A 20,938-nucleotide genomic window follows, 5' to 3' on the forward strand; every position below is an offset into this window, starting at 1 on the left:
ATCTTGCTGCAAGATTTGAGGAATACAAATTACGCAATGTGAATGTTCTAAAGGCCATTACACACTGGATCTGATACATAAATTGTAACTAATCAAGGACATTGCACATTGGATCAGTTAAAACCACACAAATACAAAAGCCTTTCCCTTTCTTGCGCTGGTCTCGCAAGCTACGCCACTGTTTCTTTACCTACACAACTACAAGTTAATTTGTAATGTACGTGAAGTGGATCGATTTGAAAGCACACTTGTTTTCATTTTCTCTTCATGCACATAAAAATTGGATGCATCATTGGATTCAGTGTGCAAAAGCCTTAAGTTTCACATCGAGCAGCCTGCTTGAACAAAGCCAAAGTTTTAAACAAAAGTATAACCTAACCATTTCTTTACAACTTAAGGTGTACAACACAACCCCCACCACCATGGTGTGTTAACACAGAAATCACACAACTTAAGGAAAGGAAAAGGAAGAAAGATGCAAGACATTATGTAAGTTTCCGTCTTCCATTTCCTGGCATTGGACAGAGTTTAGCTGGTAGCAGTGTAATCACAGTAGAACAGATGATAACAGTAAAAATGTTTACAGAAAAATACATTTCATACAATTCTTTGTGCTGGTTTTGGTGAAATACTCCTTTAAATCAATAAAAATAACAAGGTCTAGTTAGAATTGTTAAGAAATCCTTTATTTATTACTTTAGATGAGCTTTTCTCGTCCTCTCCCAAAGTGAGAACTTTTTTCAGTACCTTTGAGAGAACTGAACAGAGACTTGAATTACGCTGCATGGGCAGATTTAGTAATAGATACAGAGACATCCTTCCAGTCCTAATGTTCTAAAAAAAAAAAAAAAAAAGTTACTAAAATCGTCCAGGTCTGAATACATCACCATGATCAGTTTTTTAGCCTTTGTAGTTGTCTACGGTGTCATTAACCCCAATACATACTGCTTTTAATGTCAGAGGTCTTTTAATTAGACACCGCTCTACCTCCAAAATGCCAAACCCCATCACAAATAGTTTCTAGTTTCTCTTCAGATCCGGTCTTGTCAATTTATTTTTTCACATTCTGGAGACAAAGGCTGAATGATTCCGAATGAATTGGGCAAACTGGGCAAAGTACGTGAAGCGATTACTTCACGCTGGAGGATTCTCGCTGTGCTTGCAATAGCGGAAGTGACGTTGCATGCTCGATTGATGTGTCTAGGTTAGACGTCCTGACTCGTGCACCACAAACATTACCCATTTCTGAATCCTCGATAAAAAAAGCTGCTGAATGTGATTAACTGAACAAGTGATAATCTGAAAGATGGGAAATGATATGTAATGCCTTTTATTTTTATAAGAAACAGTCAGTAGACCTTAAAGCAATCTGTAGTTTCCCCCGAATCATCCCAAAGAAAAATTCTCAAAGACCCCACATAAATACATATATACTGATGCAGGACAATAAGCCGGTGTCTGAAACAACACTGCTTCTTGCCCCCCACATGCCTGAATGCACAAGCTGTGGCAGTAAGTTTAACTGGAGGCTGTTTGGCTGCCAACACCTTGTGAAAGGTAGGTGGGATGCTCAGATACGAGGGTCTTGCATTTCTCATCGGCTCACACAGAGAGGGGCAAGACAACACACAGATGAAAACAGAAAAGACAGCTCTGCCCCAAGGACAGAGGCGCCACTGTCCCTGGAAGTGTGGTCAACAGCCACCCCTCTGTTTTTGAAGAGGAGAAATGACAGCCATAAACTGTCAAGGGAGATAGTAACTGATACAGAACTCCAATTAACCAGTTCAGTCCTACCCGAGCACATGCCACTCCATGCCAGCATACAGCCACGGCTTACGCATGTTAAAATAAGTATACTGTGCCAGGCTAAGTTTAACTGAATGTCTCCCTAGGCTATGCAACACAGCAAGAGCTTTGACATTAGGGTGGAATGGGGTCATCTATAGGTCTACTCCGAGCCTCCCCTATGTAGCAAACAACTGATAAAAGCCAAAACATTTGAATAATTTCAATACATTGGACCACATTTATAAGGCATATAATTTAAAAAGAAGAAAAGATTTTATGGCATAATTATAGGTAGTTTTATTCTGTAGCTGAAACCAGGCTAGGGTTCCCATTAGTCCAACAAAAAAAAGATACTCAAGTTGTCTTTTTATTAAGAAGTGTATGCAAACGGGGTATTATTGTTGTCTATAAGAGATTCATTTTCTTCTAAAGCACCGAGACATAAGTCAGCAAAAAGACTTGGTTTCTTTCTGAAAGCAGAAAAAAAAAAACAGAGGAGGGTTACCCAGACAGGGGTTATTATGAAGAACCACAGGATTGCATCTGAAAACTATAGAGCCGTCATGCAGTGTGTCTGGCAGAATCTTAATAAACAGAGACATTCCTAAAGTCATTGTGGAGGAGAGGGGTTTAAATCCATATGCTACTGGCAGTGTTGGGAGCGGTGCTTGCATTTCAACCATGAAATTCCCAAACCATTTCGAGCACTGAAACCAAATGTTTATCCGGTGAATGTACGGGCGCAGCTCCGTTTACATGGTGAAGTGCCTTGTGTAGTCATATTCTATTGTAGGAATGACGGCTTGCACAAATTTCAAGAAAATTAATAGATACCTGACATTGTTTAGTTAAGAAAAACGTCAGTCAAAGGAACAAAATGATCACAATACCATACCAACACTACATTTCAAATACAGTACTCTTTTTGCACCGATATAGTGCTAAACACTTCATAATTTACACATTATGTCAGGGACCTTAGTATCAGAATGCTCCAGTCATTTCCAAAGTCCGTTTTTCAATCGTTAAGCCAATGCCACTGTATAGCTGGACCCATGACTATAATTTGTTTCAGAATGCTGTGTGTTTTTGCAATTAATAACAAAGTTCCACTGAAAGCTATAAGATATGCCCACCCCATGTCAAACAGTGGCACCACACATTTTCAATTATTATGAAGGCTGTAGTGCCTGACAATCTGACAGCAACAAACTCAATCCAATGAGAGGAAATGTGTGGAAAACGTTAGCGTTTCCGAGAGCATTCGTAAAGGATACATATGAACTCCAAGTTCTCCACCACCTTCGGCTACGGTCTCAATGATTTTTTTCATCACTTCAGCATGTCTGAAACACAAAACAGAAGACACACACTGGGTCACAGATCGACTAGGGAACAGAGATGCTATCAAATTAAACAGCATCTCTGCAACGGCTCGGGCTAGAAGTGTGGGAGTATATCACACAACCAGCACGAAGGGATTTCCTTGGAACACCTGTGGCCTGCTACATCAGTGGTACCCAACCCTGGTCCTGCCAGACACCTGTGTCGGCTGGTTTTCAGCCAAAAGTGCAGGGCAGGGTAGGAGGCATGTCTGACCTGCAGGGGTGCACAGAACACATGGCTGGAGGGGGCAGGTTGGGGTGGTTCTCAATAGTCACAGTTTTCTTGACGTGGTCCTGGCTGATGTCCTCGTACATCTGCTCCACAGTGAGCGGCTGCCGATCCTACAGGAGAGAGACGGCACTCATTCATGAAGGGAAGGAATCACAAAAGTATATCACCTCTCTCTGATGCAGTTGGTATACAACTGGAGTGCAGCATAGATAAATGAAAACACTGGAGTAAGTATATAGCAGCGGCTGGGGTACTGAAACATTAACATGGTGTCCGGATGTACAGTGTGGACATTTATTCATACACCTCATTGCTTATTTTTGATTCAACTGTCCAAAAAGAGTCCAGCTTTGATGAGGTTTAAATTTGTTACACATGAATATCGATTCAAAATAGGAATGAAAAAAAAAAAAAACTTAAGAAATATATACTTGGTGAACTTCAGAAAACCTTCTTGTTCGAGACTGGAATTACAGACCCGTGTGTTATTGGAAGATGATGACACCACAATTTCTGTATTCTCAGTTTTCCATGTTTTGAAATTTAGTTGAAAAATAAATACATTGTGGAGGAGGAATTGCTTTGTCTGTAAAGCCCATTACATTGCAAATCTTAAGTTGCTCTTATAAATTTGAATACCCTTAACTCCCATAAAACTGAATAACAGATCATTAGAATACTTTACTAATTTATACTAAATAGATAAAGCCTCTTTTTTAAAAGGAACTTTACAGGAAGCATACAATTTAAATCAGAGCGTAACTTCTCCATCCCCCCCTCCATTTCCTCAAAATGCTTTGATCAGTGTAAATAAACACAATTTGTTTGGCATACAACATCCAACAGATCTACAAATGTGAATCTCCAGCTCAGTCGAAATAACGGGAATCTACCTCATCATATCCAAACAGCCAGAGCCGGGGAGTCTGGTAGTACTTGTCATAAGTGATGTAGAGGTCGTAGGTTCGAGTCTGTAGAATGGCATCTTCCCCTCCTGCATCTTTGGCTTTGTTAATTTCCACTACTCTACTGGTGTCCAAAGTTGCCTGTAGAGAAATCGATTGCAGGTCACCTAATTTAGCACTTTTGTGTTCTACAATAATATTAAAGGGAATCAAGACTAGAGAATTGAGACTAGGAAGAGTAATTGCTGTAAGAATGTTGGGTGAAGCTTTTGGGTCCACAAAACTGAAAGTTTTCTCTAGGAAACTAGCATTTTCTAACTGGCAAATCAGCTTAGTAACATCTTGATACAGAGGCCAATTTATAAAAATGGGTTGAACCCAAGCACTTAAAGTGGTTATATAATTTGGAACACCCTCAATTTCAATGAAAACAAAATCAAGTTTAATTTAATTCTCAGATAATTCTAGTGTCAGTCTCTCATCCACAGTGAGCAACTCTTCCTTCATAAAACAATACAAGGCAGGCAGCTAATATCCTATGGGTACAGAAGAAAGTCTGGAATCCTCTAAGTGACATGTTGGACAAAATGGAGAAGATAATGTGGCAGTCAGAGAAAAATTTGGGATGACATTAACATCAATGTGCTCATTCATCCTACTCTTGACCAGCTCAGATTTCAACACATTGCTGATGTCTATTCCCTAACGGGAAGAGGAGGTTCACTGCATATCACTCAAAGACATTGCTGGGGACTGCTGTAAAAGCCTGTGCACATTTTGATTGCTTTCCTAAGTTATGATAAAGTCTTCACTCCCCTAACCTCTGCCAGACAAACCCAAGAGCCTTGTCAGAGAAGGATTTAGACATAGTGATGATATGTAAAGACGATCTGCCTGTCAACAGACTTGTCAGGGAAAAAACACAACATGCCTCATCCGTTTCCAGAAGCCCACTCTCTTCATATTCTGAAAAAGACAAAGGGAGATAGGCAATACTATCACAGCAGTTTACTATCAAAATGTATGAATTTGGGGTGACATTTCAGATCACTGTACCCTTTTATTTTTATCTCCTCCCCAACAAAAGCATAAAAAAGCCAAATTATGTTCCTGTATTGTAGCATTTAGCTGTGAACTAATACAGAAAAATATATTCACAATAAACAGAAGACTATTTATTAACATTAAAACATAGTAGACTGTTGTTTCCTAACAGTCTTCCCTCTGAGCTGATTGCATGAAGTGTACATTACAATTCAAATACACACAACCAGAGATGCACATGTACCTTCCATGTCAGCTGGTTCTCCTTCATCATCTTCATCATCATCATCACCACAAGCCACTGAGTGGGCATTCAGATTCATTTTTTCCTGAAGAAAGAAGAGTTTAAAAAAAAACAGAACTGCCTGGAATCACACTGACATCAATCAGGACTTTCCCCACTCAAAACAAAATCAACCACCCTCAGAGGGTACAGACTTCAAAGCCTCCTAGTTAGGGTTATCAGCAGAACTGTGGTAATTCACAAATGAATTTGGAAATTGGAATTAAGAATGATCATATACAGAAAAAGATTTAGAATGGAGTTGACTGAATTGGACCAGAACAAAAGGAAGTGACCCAAACTCTGATAACAGGCTTATTAAGCAAATATCTTGTTTACAAAATGCCGCACTGAGACACATGAACAAAACGTAAATTTCTGGCTTCCAAACATGCCTATAACAATGAGCCTGAAATACGAAATATTCTGGATTATTAAAAATGGCAACTTCAAATTCGAGCTAAAAAGATAACCAGCCTTATTGTCCAATGTGATTTCTCGGACCGCTTCCGTGACACCAGATACTCCTATAGATAAAATAAAGTCAAAGCCACAATATTAGTTCATGCTTAAGGAAACAAAATTTGCAAGAAAACAAAAAAGAAACTACAATTAAATAAAGAAAAGCAGAGAGATTATGTTGGCTTTATCATTGAAAATACTCAGATCAAAATTGTTTATTTGTTCAACCAATTATCATTAAACACTATAAAATAATATAAAGATAGAACGAGACAGAACCTGTAACTGTCCTCAAATTACCCTTATTAACATTTACTGTACCATATTAAAGTGTGAGAAAGCAAGATGAGGTAAAGTAAACAGGGATATAAACCATGGCAAAGGAAGCTACATGGATGATAAGACATGATAAAAACAGACATTTAAATTACAAAGCAAATGTACTGTGGTCAACATTCATAAGGGTAGTATGACAGTGATTACACCGTTGTAAAACTGCACGCTACAGTGCTGATTCACTACAGTGTGGAGAGCAGGAGTGGAAATACTACTCCTGCAGTCCTCTAGTCAATTTGTATTGAAAGACAATAACTGGCGAGAAGCCTCCTTGGCTCGGGCTGCCATAGAGACATGACAACCAGCAGCCTATTAATCACCAAACCCTATCTCAAACTATCTCACCTGAGTTGTGAAAGGTGTCCACCCAGCCTCCGTCCCCATCGTCCTCCTCTATGATGGCCTCCAGCTCATCTGAGTACTCCATCTGTTTACATCGCTTGTAGCACGGGACTAGGGAAGAGCAGAGACATAGCTCAGGCCTCTTCATGAACCACTTACCACTGCATAAATAAAGGAAATTAACAACCACAGGACAGATGGGAAGGAGAAGAGGAGCAGGCGTGGTGTGCAAATTCCTGGAGGCTTGGCACTTGATTCTTTTGATTAGATATAAAATGGAGAGAGGGATGTCAAGGAGGTTGAAAAGGATGGATACAAATCGCTCGGTGAATGGTGGATTTTAACAGATCCAAGACTGTTTCCTGTGAATGCATCCTCCATTAATCCTGCAGATTACTTGAACTACATGCATGTCAAATTGAAAGCTACCAGCTTGTTCTATTTACTGATGTCCCAAAACTTTTTTACAAACATCCTATGGGTAGTTCTACTGATTCTGTAGATTCCTGCCTCTACATGGCTTTAACCCCACCCCACCCATCCTTTCCAATAAGACACAAATAATCATGGCTGAATTAAAAGCTGATCCACAAATGCTGACCATCCACATAAAAGAAGTGCTCTTGCTTCATTGCCTTGGGATTAGCATTGTAAGCAGCTTTTTTTTCCCTGGTGTGCCCTTGAATAATTAGAAAAAGGCCTTGTTTATGTGAAAGTCAATATCAATATCATATACACCTAAATACAAACACACACAAAATGCAGCTCTTACCATTGCGTGTTAATAAAAACTGCCTATCCTTCGGCAAATATGGCTTCACCTTCGCTTCTTCCCCAGAAGCCCTACAAAAACATAACCCACAAGTTATTAAGTGACCCTACATTATGTAGCTACTTTATAACTCAATTTGATCATAATTAGCTCTTCCAAAGAACAGCTGTCAACAAGCCTGGAGGATACTGCCATGATGATACTTAATGGACGATTCGATATACCAAAATTAGATTGAAACAGACGGAATGCCTAGTGCAAAAGTACATTTCAAGTGTGTATTGTATTCACAGAGTAAATCTTCTAAGTTTATCATATCATTTAGTTTATCATGTCCAGCTCATTCTATTTACAAACCAGGAATCAGAGATCGAAAAATATGCTGTGACGTCACCGGGGTGCGAACTCTGGAGCTGCTTTGCTGGGAGTCAATGGAGAAAATCAGAAAAGTCATTAAAAAACTAAAATGTTATGACATTCGATGTGCTGTAGCCTACACGGCAGTGCATGTAATAAAATAATAAAACTTACTCCACAGAATATGTTTCTACTGATAGAATAGCCTGAGATTTTGGGATTTTCTGTGGAGTTCCCATTTAATTGCATGCAAAATATTTCAGATAAAAGTTTAATTCTAGTCTAAAGTATGTTTTTAATTAGCTCAGAAAAAGGCCAAGAGTTCTCAAGGCTCAAGAGGTTGAAAATAAAAATAGCCACTTAACTTCCTGACTATGCTATTAGCCATACAGAGTGGTATAATTGCAGGGAAGATTAAGTTAGGCCAAAACTGAGATGTAGCAATGTTTTCCTGAAAAGATGTAGTTTAATAAATGAAAAGATTAAACAAATAACACTCAGTTTTACACATTTCCCCTTTCCCTGGGGGGAAACAGTCACATGCACTCTTGCTTATGAAATATATATTATATATTTTACAACTCTCCTCCACAGTGGAATGTACTTCTTGTTTGTAAGTTTCTGTTCCCTACCTCCTTGCCTTAGCACTCACCATTTCCATGTAGGGCAGTGATGGACGAGGTGATCCCCGGCTGCTACAAACTGTGACAGAGGAAATGGTGAAATAACCACAATGGCATGGGTACAGAGTCCTGATTTCTCAAGGCTTTCAATAAAAGCCTCTCTCTCAATCATAGCCTATTCCCCACTGTAATATAATAGTACAATAAACAGTGTAGAGTTGCAGTAGAAAATATTAATTCCCTTAATCTGAAACAATGTTATTCAGTGATTTATTTAGCCTTTTTATTTTCCATAAAATTATCCTCATTCTTTGTGTGTTGAACATCAATGTAGGCCAGTGAAAACTGTAGATGTTCAGATTGACGGAATGGAGTGGATAAAGGTGGATTTGAAAAAATCAATGCACAGGAAATCAAATGTTTACAGATCACCTTTCCGTAAATTCTGTAAAAAGATTTTTTTTTCTGATTACGTAAGCAATTGCAGTCAACAGAGTGTATAGTCTGAACTCACCTCTTCAGGTGTGATGACACCGGTTTCTTTAAATTTGGATTCCTGATGGGGAAAAACAAAACCAACACTCAAACCTTTGTAAATGATTATCAAATGGAAACTGTAATTAAACTAGAAGAAAGTCAGATTTTAAATACTGATGGGACTTATTCTGGTATAGTTTTGATGTGACGGTGTCCCTCTGCATTCAAACCCATTGAAGTACTTAGAAATCAATTGTTAAGTCTAGCCAACATGCAACATTTGCTTACCATACCTTTTCCATTAGACATAAATATTTCTCAAGCCTCCAGGAGAGTGGTGAAAAAACTTAGGGCCATATTCATAAAATATTTTCCAACAGCACAAAATGTATCCCTCTTTTTTTGTCACTTATTTAATATAGAGAGACAGGAAATGCTATAATACAATCAAAGCACTTTACATTCTCATTTGGTTCTGCCTCCTAAAAAATAGTCTCTAAATGTAGGGTTTGTATGGGGAAATGGAAGCGGTTTGTTTTTCACTTCCAGTACTATTGCTTATTTCATCCCATAGTGTTCTGAAAATCTGCCAGCAGTCAAACTGAAATATATCTAATGTTTGTGCTGAAGGCGTTAGATTTTCATTATTCCTCCAACACTCAAATGAATTTGAGTAGACGTGTGTGCATTCAGGTTCATACTGATGTTATTTCTAGATTCTACATGCAGCCCTTAACTATATTAAATTGTCTCAGCAAAATGCTTTCTGCAGCAAAATAGTGATTCAAAGTCAAAAGCCCATCTTTAGGACTTGCCACAACACCAGTCCAACACAAGATATGTAGACCCAAGGGTAAACAAAAAGTATGGGATCGCTTTTCCCAAAACAATTCTCTCTCTCAATGTTAGCACTCCTTGCATTTCGATCCACTTCAGGTTTGGGCGAGGTTGTTCTATAAGATGTAGTAATAAAACAGAAAGGTAATATTATTTTAACTTGACGTGCCTCTGCAGCATTTTCCTACAAATTGGTTTCACAAATTGATTCACAGGGGTAAAGTACAAAGGCACTGTAAACACTTTGAAAGATATCAGCTAATTCCTGTTAGGCCAGGTCTTTTGGAGAAAAGATTTTCTCTCTTTCCATTCTGAGCATTTCTACTGTATTAACAGAGATCAGATCTGTGACTTTGACAACAGCTATTGTAACATCCTCATGAAGCTTGATCTACCAGAGAATGTTTAATAACAGAGAAGCAGTTGCACAATCCAGGGATTTTTTGAGCACACAAACTTTCCAAGCTATTTGAGTCTTTTTGATTAAGTGAGGTGGTAATTGAGTGATCTAGATGTAGGGAAAGGATATTTAACACCATTTACATGGTATGCATTCTTGTTTTTCTTATAATACTGCATTAATCATCCAACATAATTATCCCCAGGGTTAAACATTCCAATCCACATTAAGTGAGATATGGTATTTCACATCGACTGACCGATGGGCAAGATAAATACCATGTAATGCACAGTTATTGTACAAGTCAGACTGAGGCTTTCAAATAGTGAGCAGGTGTGGCAGAAAGCTGCATCTTCAATGGGATACCAAGGAAAAGGGTTGCAACCGCAGTCCTGGTTCAGAAAACACTAGCTAGCCTCATTATTTGTGTCAAGTTATCCAGTTCAGCGAAACAAAAATAACATCCTACAGATGAGCTAGTCTGAAATAATGCGATTCTTCAGATTCTATACAGGCTTTTTCCTCTCAACACACAATAAAAAGTAACCACCGACATGTTGCTATTACTTCACATAATTCAGTAGTACCTCTGAACACACACCGTGGTTTGATTAGATTTGTTGTGGTTGTTGTGTTTAAAAAATAAATGAATTAAACAGCAACACACAGTAATAATAATTTAACAGGGATCTTTATTGCTACTATTATTATTAGTCTGACACTTGCTTGTCTTTTTCCTTTTAGCTAACTTGTCCATCGTCAAGTGCATTGATTATTGAGTGAAGTCTTTAAATCGAATTACTGCAGTAAGAACAGGTTTTCACCACTTCTTTATTTAGACTAGTCTGTCGAGAAAGGACGAGCTGTTGGCAAATAAAGACTACTGACTGTGCAACAGCTAAACAAAATGCATAAAGTGAACAGAAAAGGCGTTAATATAAAGCATTGGGGTTGCTTTGCGTTTATAGCCGGACAGTGGAAGAGCGAAATTCTTGGCATTTGATACTGGCAAACAACATCGTTATCGTTATCTACACAACGTAATATTGTTTATTTAATAGCTGTATATAAATAATACAATTATTTTGCACACCAGAAACAGAGATATAGTAAATGCACCTCGACAGTTCCCTCGCACTACTTTATTTCCTGTGTTGTGCTGGCCCGCAATCTTTCTCAGCACAAACCGAAAGCAAACAACTACTGTCTTAGTTTAAATTGGGGTTGAGTTACACTCTCTCCATCCCATCCCATCCCTTCCCTGCCACCGCGGCCGCTGTACCTTGAGCACTGGGGTGAGGAACTCGGCCACTCCCAGCGCGGTGCCCTTCACGGAGTTGATGACGTTTTGCATGCCTGCTGTCCCACTCGCGATGTCCCCGACCACCCAGACACCCTCTCACACACCCGGAGTGCAGCTCGGTTTTCGGAGGGGAAGATGTCACTTTCGGCCAGAGCTGAGTGTTTACTGCGCGCACCACCAGCGGACCACATGACCCGGGTCACCTGACTGCCACTTCCGCAGCGCACGTCTCGTAAAGCCTCGCGTTGCTGGAGATGATGACGTGTAACGCTGTGCTGAGTGGAGGGCAGGGGTGGTGTGCGCGTTGGGGGGGTTGCACATATTGCCCAAAGCGAAACTTTTCACTCAGGATAATATATCGATTGTCAAATCTAAGCAATACATAAAGTAACAGTTCACGAAAAAACGACTCTAATGTTTAATGTTCCCTTCACTTATTAGTTTCCATAGCTGCTGAATATAGATATAGTATTATTATTAATATATATATATATATATATATATATATATATATATATACTAAGATAGCTACCCTAACCTTAAACATGAACTGTTAAACTTCTCTCAAGAAAATAATAAGCAAACATACAAAGTAACAAATAAATAGCAGAATTGACACTGTGACGTAGATGACGTACCTTGAATTCGTTCTGCGCATGTGTGGCATTGTGTATACTTTCACCACGCCGGCGTTTGCTGAGCTACAGTAAGGAAGTGAGTGCAGACAAAATGAATACAGTGTAGCCAGTGGGGCAGGTAATGTGCAACAGACTTTCGTTGAATTTAACTGTTTTTTTTTGTTTGTTTTTTTAAATACAGTCGGCATGTGAATCGTTGCTGCCTGGCTGGATAGAGATGAAAAACAAAAACGAGTGCGTCAGTGCATTTGGTTTCATACTTGTACCTTCTGCTGACGTATAGACGATTATATGTATGTTGTTTTGCACACCCGCCGTATATACATATGTGTTTTTCACAGTATCTATTTCTAGATATGATTTTCTGAATGATACGTCTTTTACAACACATTAGATATAATTAATTACATTTAAAAATGATTTATTAGACGGATCTCATGGAATAAGAGCAACAACAACAAAACTACTGATGCATATTGAAACACGTTCAGTTTGTGGGGTGAATGAGTGTGTGTTAATGAGAACTCATTTTGAATACGTGGTGTAATGTCCATTCGACCTATTCTGCCCCCTCTGGGGTCACCCTATACAAAGGGAATGCCTTATAACCTGCAGAACAAGAATATGTAAGTGCAGTTATATGACAAACTGGTTCAACTTGCTAAACATAAATAAAGTGTTGGAAAGAAATTACTAAACCATGACCATTTGTTTATGAACGTCATACTTGTCATTCTTTTCAGTGTGTAAAATTGAATACTCAGTGTACATGTGGGACTATACCAGTGGTGGCCTCATGCTGGTGCAACTCAAAAAGTTGGCATATTATATTTCTTACACTACAGGCTATATTTCAGTTTCTTTCATTACACAACACTTTCATGCACTGATGAAATTGGTTTGCAGATGTCATGGTTTCCTGTTATTGAGGATAACTTATCTGTATGTTTTCTAGGGGCTGTACTAAACAAGACACTACGCCATGGTCCGGCCGTGGTGCCCGCGCACCTGGCTGTGCTCCCGATCGTCTGTCTACACCCTGCTGCTGGGCACTGGTTTCGTTACCCTGGGCACCAGTCGCATTCTCCTACTGAAATTTTCTGCCAACGCAGGTACAATCAGCGAGTTTCAACATCCACAATAAATCACCTAATCAGTGGGTCGTTAGATAATGTTAATGTTCTAACCACCCAATGTGTATTTTGTGTCCTGCAGAAAATAAGTATGACTACCTGCCTGCCTCTGTCAACCTGTGCGCAGAGGCCATCAAACTGGTGTTGTGTCTGGCGATGTCTGTGCGTGTCATGATCCACGGTAGGCCCTGAGTGCGTGGAGGGACTATTTAAACGTGTAAAGGGAAATGAATGTCAGACCCCTAAATAAATTAATAAAGCAGACTTCTGGTTTAGATAGAATCTGGTTGAGATCAATTTTGTATACCAATGCAGCCAAACAAGAAATGCATTTTATTTAGATTAAACATTTTACTTTCATAGTGCACCTTTTGAAGCTGTTCAAAATGTTCAGTGGTTGCTTTTCTTCCAGACGGACGTTCGTACAGAGAGTGGGGCTGTTCTTCCTGCAGGGACTTCCTGAATTACATGAAGTGGTCTGTTCCAGCCTTACTCTACTTCCTGGACAACCTCATCATCTTCTATGTGTTGTCCTATCTCCAGCCTGTGAGTTATTTAAATGTTTGTTACCAAGGCAAGTACTGTACAATAATTTAAAACAACAGACATGATCTGGTACAACAGACATGACATATGTATGAGGACAATATTGGCAATGTTCAGTGAATGTACTTTGACGTATGAAACAGGGGGAATGTAAAGTATGTGAGATTGTTGATGCAGTGATGTAATTGGAGAGAGTGAGGGAATGTCTTTTCAAATCCATTAAATATATACCGTACTGTGCAAAAGGTTTAGGCAGGTGTGAAAAAATGCTGTAAAGTACGAATGTTTTCAAAAATAGACATGTTATTAGATTATATTTATCAATTAACTAAATGCAAAGTGAGTGAACAGAAGAAAGATCTAAATCAAATCCATACCTAGAAGAATTGATGCTGTTTTGAAGGCAAAGGGTGGTCACACCAAATATTGCTTCTGTTCACTCACCTTGCATTTAGTTAATTGATAAATATAATCTATTAACATGTCTATTGTTGAAAGCATTCTTACTTTACAGCATTTTTTCACACCTGTATAAAACTTTCACACAGTACTGTATACACTCACCTAAAGGATTATTAGGAACACCTGTTCAATTTTTCATTAATGCAATTATCTAACCAACCAATCACATGGCAGTTGCTTCAATGCATTTAGGGGTGTGGTCCTGGTCAAGACAATCTCCTGAACTCCAAACTGAATGTCTGAATGGGAAAGAAAGGTGATTTAAGCAATTTTGAGCGTGGCATGGTTGTTGGTGCCAGACGGGCCGGTCTGAGTATTTCACAATCTGCTCAGTTACTGGGATTTTCACGCACAACCATTTCTAGGGTTTACAAAGAATGGTGTGAAAAGGGAAAACCATCCAGTATGCGGCAGTCCTGTGGGCGAAAATGCCTTGTTGATGCTAGAGGTCAGAGGAGAATGGGCCGACTGATTCAAGCTGATAGAAGAGCAACTTTGACTGAAATAACCACTCGTTACAACCGAGGTATGCAGCAAAGCATTTGTGAAGCCACAACACATACAACCTTGAGGCGGATGGGCTACAACAGCAGAAGACCCCACCGGGTACCACTCATCTCCACTACAAATAGGAAAAAGAGGCTACAATTTGCACAAGCTCACCAAAATTGGACAGTTGAAGACTGGAAAAATGTTGCCTGGTCTGATGAGTCTCGATTTCTGTTGAGACATTCAGATGGTAGAGTCAGAATTTGGCGTAAACAGAATGAGAACATGGATCCATCATGCCTTGTTACCACTGTGCAGGCTGGTGGTGGTGGTGTAATGGTGTGGGGGATGTTTTCTTGGCACACTTTAGGCCCCTTAGTGCCAATTGGGCATCGTTTAAATGCCACGGCCTACCTGAGCATTGTTTCTGACCATGTCCATCCCTTTATGACCACCATGTACCCATCCTCTGATGGCTACTTCCAGCAGGATAATGCACCATGTCACAAAGGTCGAATAATTTCAAATTGGTTTCTTGAACATGACAATGAGTTCACTGTACTAAACTGGCCCCCACAGTCACCAGATCTCAACCCAATAGAGCATCTTTGGGATGTGGTGGAACGGGAGCTTCGTGCCCTGGATGTGCATCCCACAAATCTCCATCAACTGCAAGATGCTATCCTATCACTATGGGCCAACATTTGTAAAGAATGCTTTCAGCACCTTGTTGAATCAATGCCACGTAGAATTAAGGCAGTTCTGAAGGCGAAAGGGGGTCAAACAAAGTGTTCCTAATAATCCTTTAGGTGAGTGTATATCAGTGGTTCCCAAACTTTCTGGGTGGTGCCCCCCTAAAAACATTTGGGTCACAGCTCGCGCCCCCCCCACCTGTACGGTTGATTGGCTCTCTATGAAGTTGTAATGAAGATTGACGGGAGGGTGTGATTTGTTAGTTCTTGTCTGTGATTGTCTGACAATGACAGATCTGCGTGACTCCGCCAATGGGATCGGTGGAATTCTGCAGATCTGCGCAGATCATCTGCGGAAATCTGCGGCACTACAAGAATGCGACCAATGGCTTACTCTCAGAGAATTTCTGCATGGAAATACTTTGACAAAGTAAACTAAAACACTGTTAAGTGTATAATATGTGCAGTGCAATTAATACACCACAAATCTACAGCTGGTATGTTAACCCACCTAAAAGCCAAACACCCTTCTGCGACACTAGCAATGACAGAAAAGGAAAGAGGAGCAACAAACAAACTAATATTATTAATACACACAGCCAGCTATTGCTATATATTTTGTTTTCACTGCAACTTGAATGCACAGGTATGTTTCTGAATGTATTTAATAAAGTCGTTGTATTAGATAAGTATTTTAAAGTCCAGAACTTCTTGCAATTGCAAAAAATGTCACATTGCATTATTTCGCATTTAATGTATTTTTTGTTAATGCGTTTCCAAAATATTTTGCAGCAGAGAGTCCTGGCGAGCTCGTCTCCCACTCGATGACATTTTGGAGCTGCAAGTTATTCTTATGTATTTATTTTACCGTAATTATCACCTCATATACACTGCTGTGTATTTTGATCTGAATCTACCGATCAGTGGCTTTCACAGACACTGCTGCCTGACAGTCCTCTATTCTGATTGGCCAGGACTGGATATGGAAGAATCCCATAACCGAGACCCAATTTCGTGTGTAGAAAAGGTTGTTTCACAGAGAGAGGTCAATGCAAAAGAGATCAGTTTATCCAATGCGATTTCAGCGGGGCAGCGGTCAACAGTTGTCAGATGCCCTTGGGGATTTCTTGTCTCGTTTTGACTTTTTACCCGTTCAGCTCTTTCCCCGTGCCCCCCCATTAAGGGTCTTGCGCCCCACAGTTTGGGAACCACTGGTATATATGAAGATGTGTAGGCCTTAAAATGGAAAAAGCAATTTTACTTGAAAATCTCTTTTTGTTTGCAGGCTATGGCTGTATTATTTTCCAACTTTGTCATTCTGACTACAGCTATCTTATTCAGAATCGTCCTAAAGTAAGTATTACACTTGGTTTTGAACAAGGTGCATTCAGTAGTGTATGTGTTGATTTACAAAGCATTAAAAAAAACTTGAATGTCTGGTGTGTTTTACTCTGCAGGAGGCGCCTCTCTTGGGTGCAGTGGGCATCTTTGGTGATCCTCTTCCTATCCATTGTTGGCCTGACGAGGGGGACTGGGGGAAGCCAGCATGCCATTGCCGTTCACGGGCTTCACCCCGGACCCCTTTCCTCACCTTCCAACAGCTGCCTGCACTACTCCCAGCTGGAGGCTTTGCGGCTGAATGGGACCAACTCCAGTGCCTTGGAGGACCCCTTCCCAAGCATCCCCTGGAGTGGGGAGGTGATCAGAAAGCTAAACAGCTTTGGCCTGGGGTATGTTCTCATCCTCCTGCAGTGCTTCGTGTCGTCCATGGCCAACATCTACAACGAGAAGATCCTGAAAGAAGGCGACCAGCTGACGGAGAGCATCTTCGTGCAGAACAGCAAGCTCTACTTCTTCGGGGTGGCTTTCAATGGTCTGACACTGGGCCTCCGTGAGGAGTATCGCTCCCTCACCCTGTACTGCGGCCTCTTCTACGGCCACAATGCCTACTCTGTGGCCCTCATCTTCGTCACGGCCGCCCTGGGGCTCTCAGTGGCCTTCATCCTCAAGTTCAGGGACAACATGTTCCATGTCCTTACAGCCCAGATTACCACCGTTCTCATCACAGCCTTCTCGCTCTTCGAGCTAAACTTCCGGCCTTCTCTGGATTTCTTCCTGCAGGCCCCTGTGGTCCTGCTGGCCATCTTTATCTACAACGCAAGCAAGACCCGTGACCCCGAGTACACCCTGCAGCAGGAGAAGCTCCGGGTCATCAACGGGGAGATCTTTGAGAGGTCCAGAGGGGTGAGAACACCTGAATGCTTTACACAACATAAGTGTCACTGTCACTACATGTTTTTTTTATTGGGTAGCTTAAATACTCAGTAAACGTTTCGAATTCAGAATATTCCTTACCGTTTGGTGAGGTCTTCTGTGAAATAAAACAAAAAAACAAAAAACAAAGCTGTGAATTTGAAGTGGTTATTAGATTCCTCGTACATACAGCTGTACAGTCTGCTGGAGCACACTTTACAGAGATTTTGAGCCTGAGAAAAATTAGATAGATGACATAAATTATAGAACTAATTTGCAAGTAGTCCAAATTAATTTAAGATAATTCAATATACAAACTAAACCGCACAGAGCAAGAATTTCTGTAGATGCTTTGTAAGACTATAATCTGCTGTTTCACTTGTAAGTAGTGACCTACAGAGGGCAGTATGTTCCCTGTTTTGAAGCTGCTCAGTATATAAAGCTGGTAATCAGTTATCACAGGTGTCATAGGAGAACTGGAAAATCCTGTTTTTTGGGGGGTTGCTCATTTGAATAGGGTGTGAAATAGCCCTCTGTAATAAGGAAGATGATATGCATGTGTCCATCTGTTTTTTTATACCCACATTGTTCTGTTTGTGATGCTGTTCCGCATCTTAAAGAAGAGCGCAGCCTGAATGAATAAGTCTCTTTAGATGGAGATGTGAAGTAAGACCGGAGGGAATAGGTGTTTTTCCACTCTGTAAGTGTTGTGTGTCTGTTTCTGTGTGTCTTAGGATGGTGAAGAACTGGAGAGGCTGACCAAGCCGAACACAGACAGCGAATCCGAAGAAGAGTCTTTCTGAGCGGTAGACCGGAAGGCACAGAAGGCTGTTGGCTGGGAAAGCCAGGTCTCTTGTCTTGGTGTTGCTCTGTGAAGGCTGAGAGAGCATGTAAAACACAGCTGCAATAACTTCTGAATATCTGTGTTAAGAAATGTGTGTAGCAAACCAGTGTTTTGATATAATGGAACTCCTGCATCCCACACAGCCCATATGAATGAGAATTGAATCTATATGAGAATCTATATAGAGCAGTTCTGGAGTGAAGAAGACTATTTCCAGGATGAGGTGTTGTAGAGTGAAGGTCTGAAGGACTCTTTTTCGTTTCTAATTCAGCACCAGTAAATGCACAAAAGGTTTGGTGCTGCTGGACCAGGTTTGAGAATGCTTTAGAAAAAGCACATTTGATACTTTGTGGTTTCTGCCTATGGGAATCTGCCCAAGCCTTACCCTTTGTTTCAGTGTTTCCCTTTTTTGTTGTGTTTTTAAGTAATTAACTACCAGTGCATTAATTAAGCATATAAAGTACAATCTGTACTGTACTGTCCACAAAAACTAAAAGATGCTAGTACTTGGATATTATTTCATCTCCCCCTTAAAGGTGAGGAAATATTATTGAAGCCTTGAAATTAGTTTTGCTTAAAATCTCATGAAGAATGGTGCCATGATTCACTTTTGTCTCGTATCAAATTACTTAATGAGTATTTAAAATAATGTATTTTTTAATTTGCCAAAATTACATTACCAGTAGCCATTGAAGGTAGATTTTACCAACTGTGCCCATTTTTAAGATACTCGATCAAGAACTGTTGGAATGTTATCAACCATTTGTTTAAGATCACCTTATATTCCTTACGTGTACATTTTTAATTTGTGATTGACAGGAGCATACATTTATTGAAAAGGAATGTCTCCAGCTGAGAATGAGCCAGCTGGTTTGGCCTTTTAGAAGTGATTGTATTTTGCTTGTAATTGCAGAATGCCAAGGTAAGAAGCATGGAGTCACATTCTGTGTCCACAATGTGTGATGGATCTTGGGTATTAGCAGCTCCTTACGGATGTATGTATTGATGCTCTTGACTGTGATTTTAAGCACATTCCTTTCTAATTACTATGGAAGGCTATGAAAGACTCTTGGTATACTTTGCAATGTTAATCTGCCTTTTGTTGAGAGGTTGTTGTGTGAGAGGTAGTGAATGTTTCTGATTATTAAGGCAGTGAAGACCAGCAGAACTCTGGGTTCAGGTCATGGTTTGCCACCAGAGATGTCTGCTTAGCATTCAATTGTTGCTGTTCATGTATTTATTGTTGTCTGGGATATTTATTCATTCAATGGTGTAAAAATAAAGGTTATTTAATAATCATGTAACTATACAAGTCTTGCACAGCTAATTATTATACAGGTATGTAATGCAGTAAATGTATAATAATATACATAATATTGTAAATGCATACAAAATTGTGGGATCCAACCCTGGTCCATTCAGGGTTTTATAGGCATCTTCAATCAATTGATGAAGATCAAGTGTGTCCTGACAAAGTAGGCCTACAATTGTTTCAATATAGTAATTGAGAGCTGGGTTTGAATGGAAACCAGTTGTGTTTAGTTCACAGGGTTTGTAGACCCCTTGTTTGCTTAAAACCAGAAGCCATAAAATTGATACATGGATTATTTTTTCTTTCTTTCTCCCAGGGAATCTCTCTCAAAATATTAGTAAATGGTTGTGTTAAAACAATCTGCATAGTTGGAATTTCAATATGATTGCAACTGAAAGAGGACAAGAGGAGTTTTATGAATCATGTTACAAAGTGATGCTTCAAGCCAAACTACACATCTGTTCATCCCATGAAGTTAAGTGAAGTAAAGGAAAATGTGTTTGGGGTGATGTGTGATGCAGCGATTATGGTATTGCGGGCTTACCGAATGAACCGAATGTGAATAAAGATTTATTTTCAAAGATAAGTCTTTCACTGGCTTTTCACTCAAAATCAGATTGTAGTGCAATGACAAGGGCGTCTGCTAAGAAATAAATAATAATAAAATAAGAATAATAATGACGAAGCTCAACAACTGGATAAATGGATGGCTTTTCAACAAGAAGATGCAGTTTCAAATCGGATGGTCTGATTTCCCCAGTCCTCCAACTCCCACTGAAATGGTAGCATGAGCTATTCAGGCCTGACCTGACATAAAATAGATGTCACATTTTAATAGTGTTACCATTTGCTAGAGTTTGCAGATATGATAATTATCAGAGGATACTTTGACCATTTCCAGTGAAATTATAAGGGAATATATAATTTTATTTCCATTAATTTTATATTGGTAAAACTGCCCACAACATATTTATGGTTCAGCATAGGTTTGATACAGCTTTAAGCTACATTTGAACTGCA

General features: G+C 39.7%; 2 protein-coding genes across 6 annotated transcripts; one reads left to right on the top strand and one right to left on the bottom strand.

Annotated features, from left to right (window-relative positions):
* Positions 1-668: 668 nt before the first annotated feature.
* atg3 (autophagy related 3) lies at positions 669-11,754 on the bottom strand. Its single transcript, XM_066706815.1, has 12 exons — positions 11,529-11,754; positions 9,047-9,088; positions 8,562-8,611; positions 7,553-7,623; positions 6,784-6,891; positions 6,118-6,167; positions 5,602-5,686; positions 5,245-5,279; positions 4,302-4,454; positions 3,391-3,518; positions 3,069-3,137; positions 669-2,625 (listed from the first exon to the last, which is right to left on the bottom strand). Exons 1-12 carry the CDS (start codon positions 11,598-11,600, stop codon positions 2,544-2,546), a joined length of 945 nt encoding a protein of 314 aa, XP_066562912.1. The 5' UTR covers positions 11,601-11,754; the 3' UTR covers positions 669-2,543.
* Positions 11,755-12,187: 433 nt separating this feature from the next.
* Positions 12,188-20,504, top strand: slc35a5 (solute carrier family 35 member A5). Of its 5 annotated transcripts, none has more exons than XR_010816990.1 (8): positions 12,188-12,305; positions 13,143-13,299; positions 13,403-13,501; positions 13,733-13,866; positions 16,795-16,862; positions 16,967-17,753; positions 18,497-19,601; positions 20,235-20,504. XR_010816990.1 is itself a non-coding variant. In XM_066706817.1 (8 exons), the coding sequence occupies exons 3-8, from the start codon at positions 13,170-13,172 to the stop codon at positions 18,563-18,565; spliced, it is 1,287 nt and encodes a 428-aa protein (XP_066562914.1). In that variant the 5' UTR covers positions 12,246-12,263; positions 12,369-12,480; positions 13,143-13,169; the 3' UTR covers positions 18,566-20,504. The 5 variants fall into 5 exon arrangements, 3 of the variants coding, with proteins under 3 accessions (XP_066562913.1, XP_066562914.1, XP_066562915.1); XR_010816991.1 differs by having other exon boundaries at positions 18,497-19,528; XM_066706817.1 differs by adding an exon at positions 12,369-12,480 and having other exon boundaries at positions 12,246-12,263; positions 18,497-20,504.
* The last annotated feature ends 434 nt before the right edge of the window (positions 20,505-20,938 follow it).

Source organism: Amia ocellicauda, chromosome 6 (assembly GCF_036373705.1).
Source record: "Amia ocellicauda isolate fAmiCal2 chromosome 6, fAmiCal2.hap1, whole genome shotgun sequence".
NCBI lineage: Eukaryota > Metazoa > Chordata > Actinopteri > Amiiformes > Amiidae > Amia > Amia ocellicauda.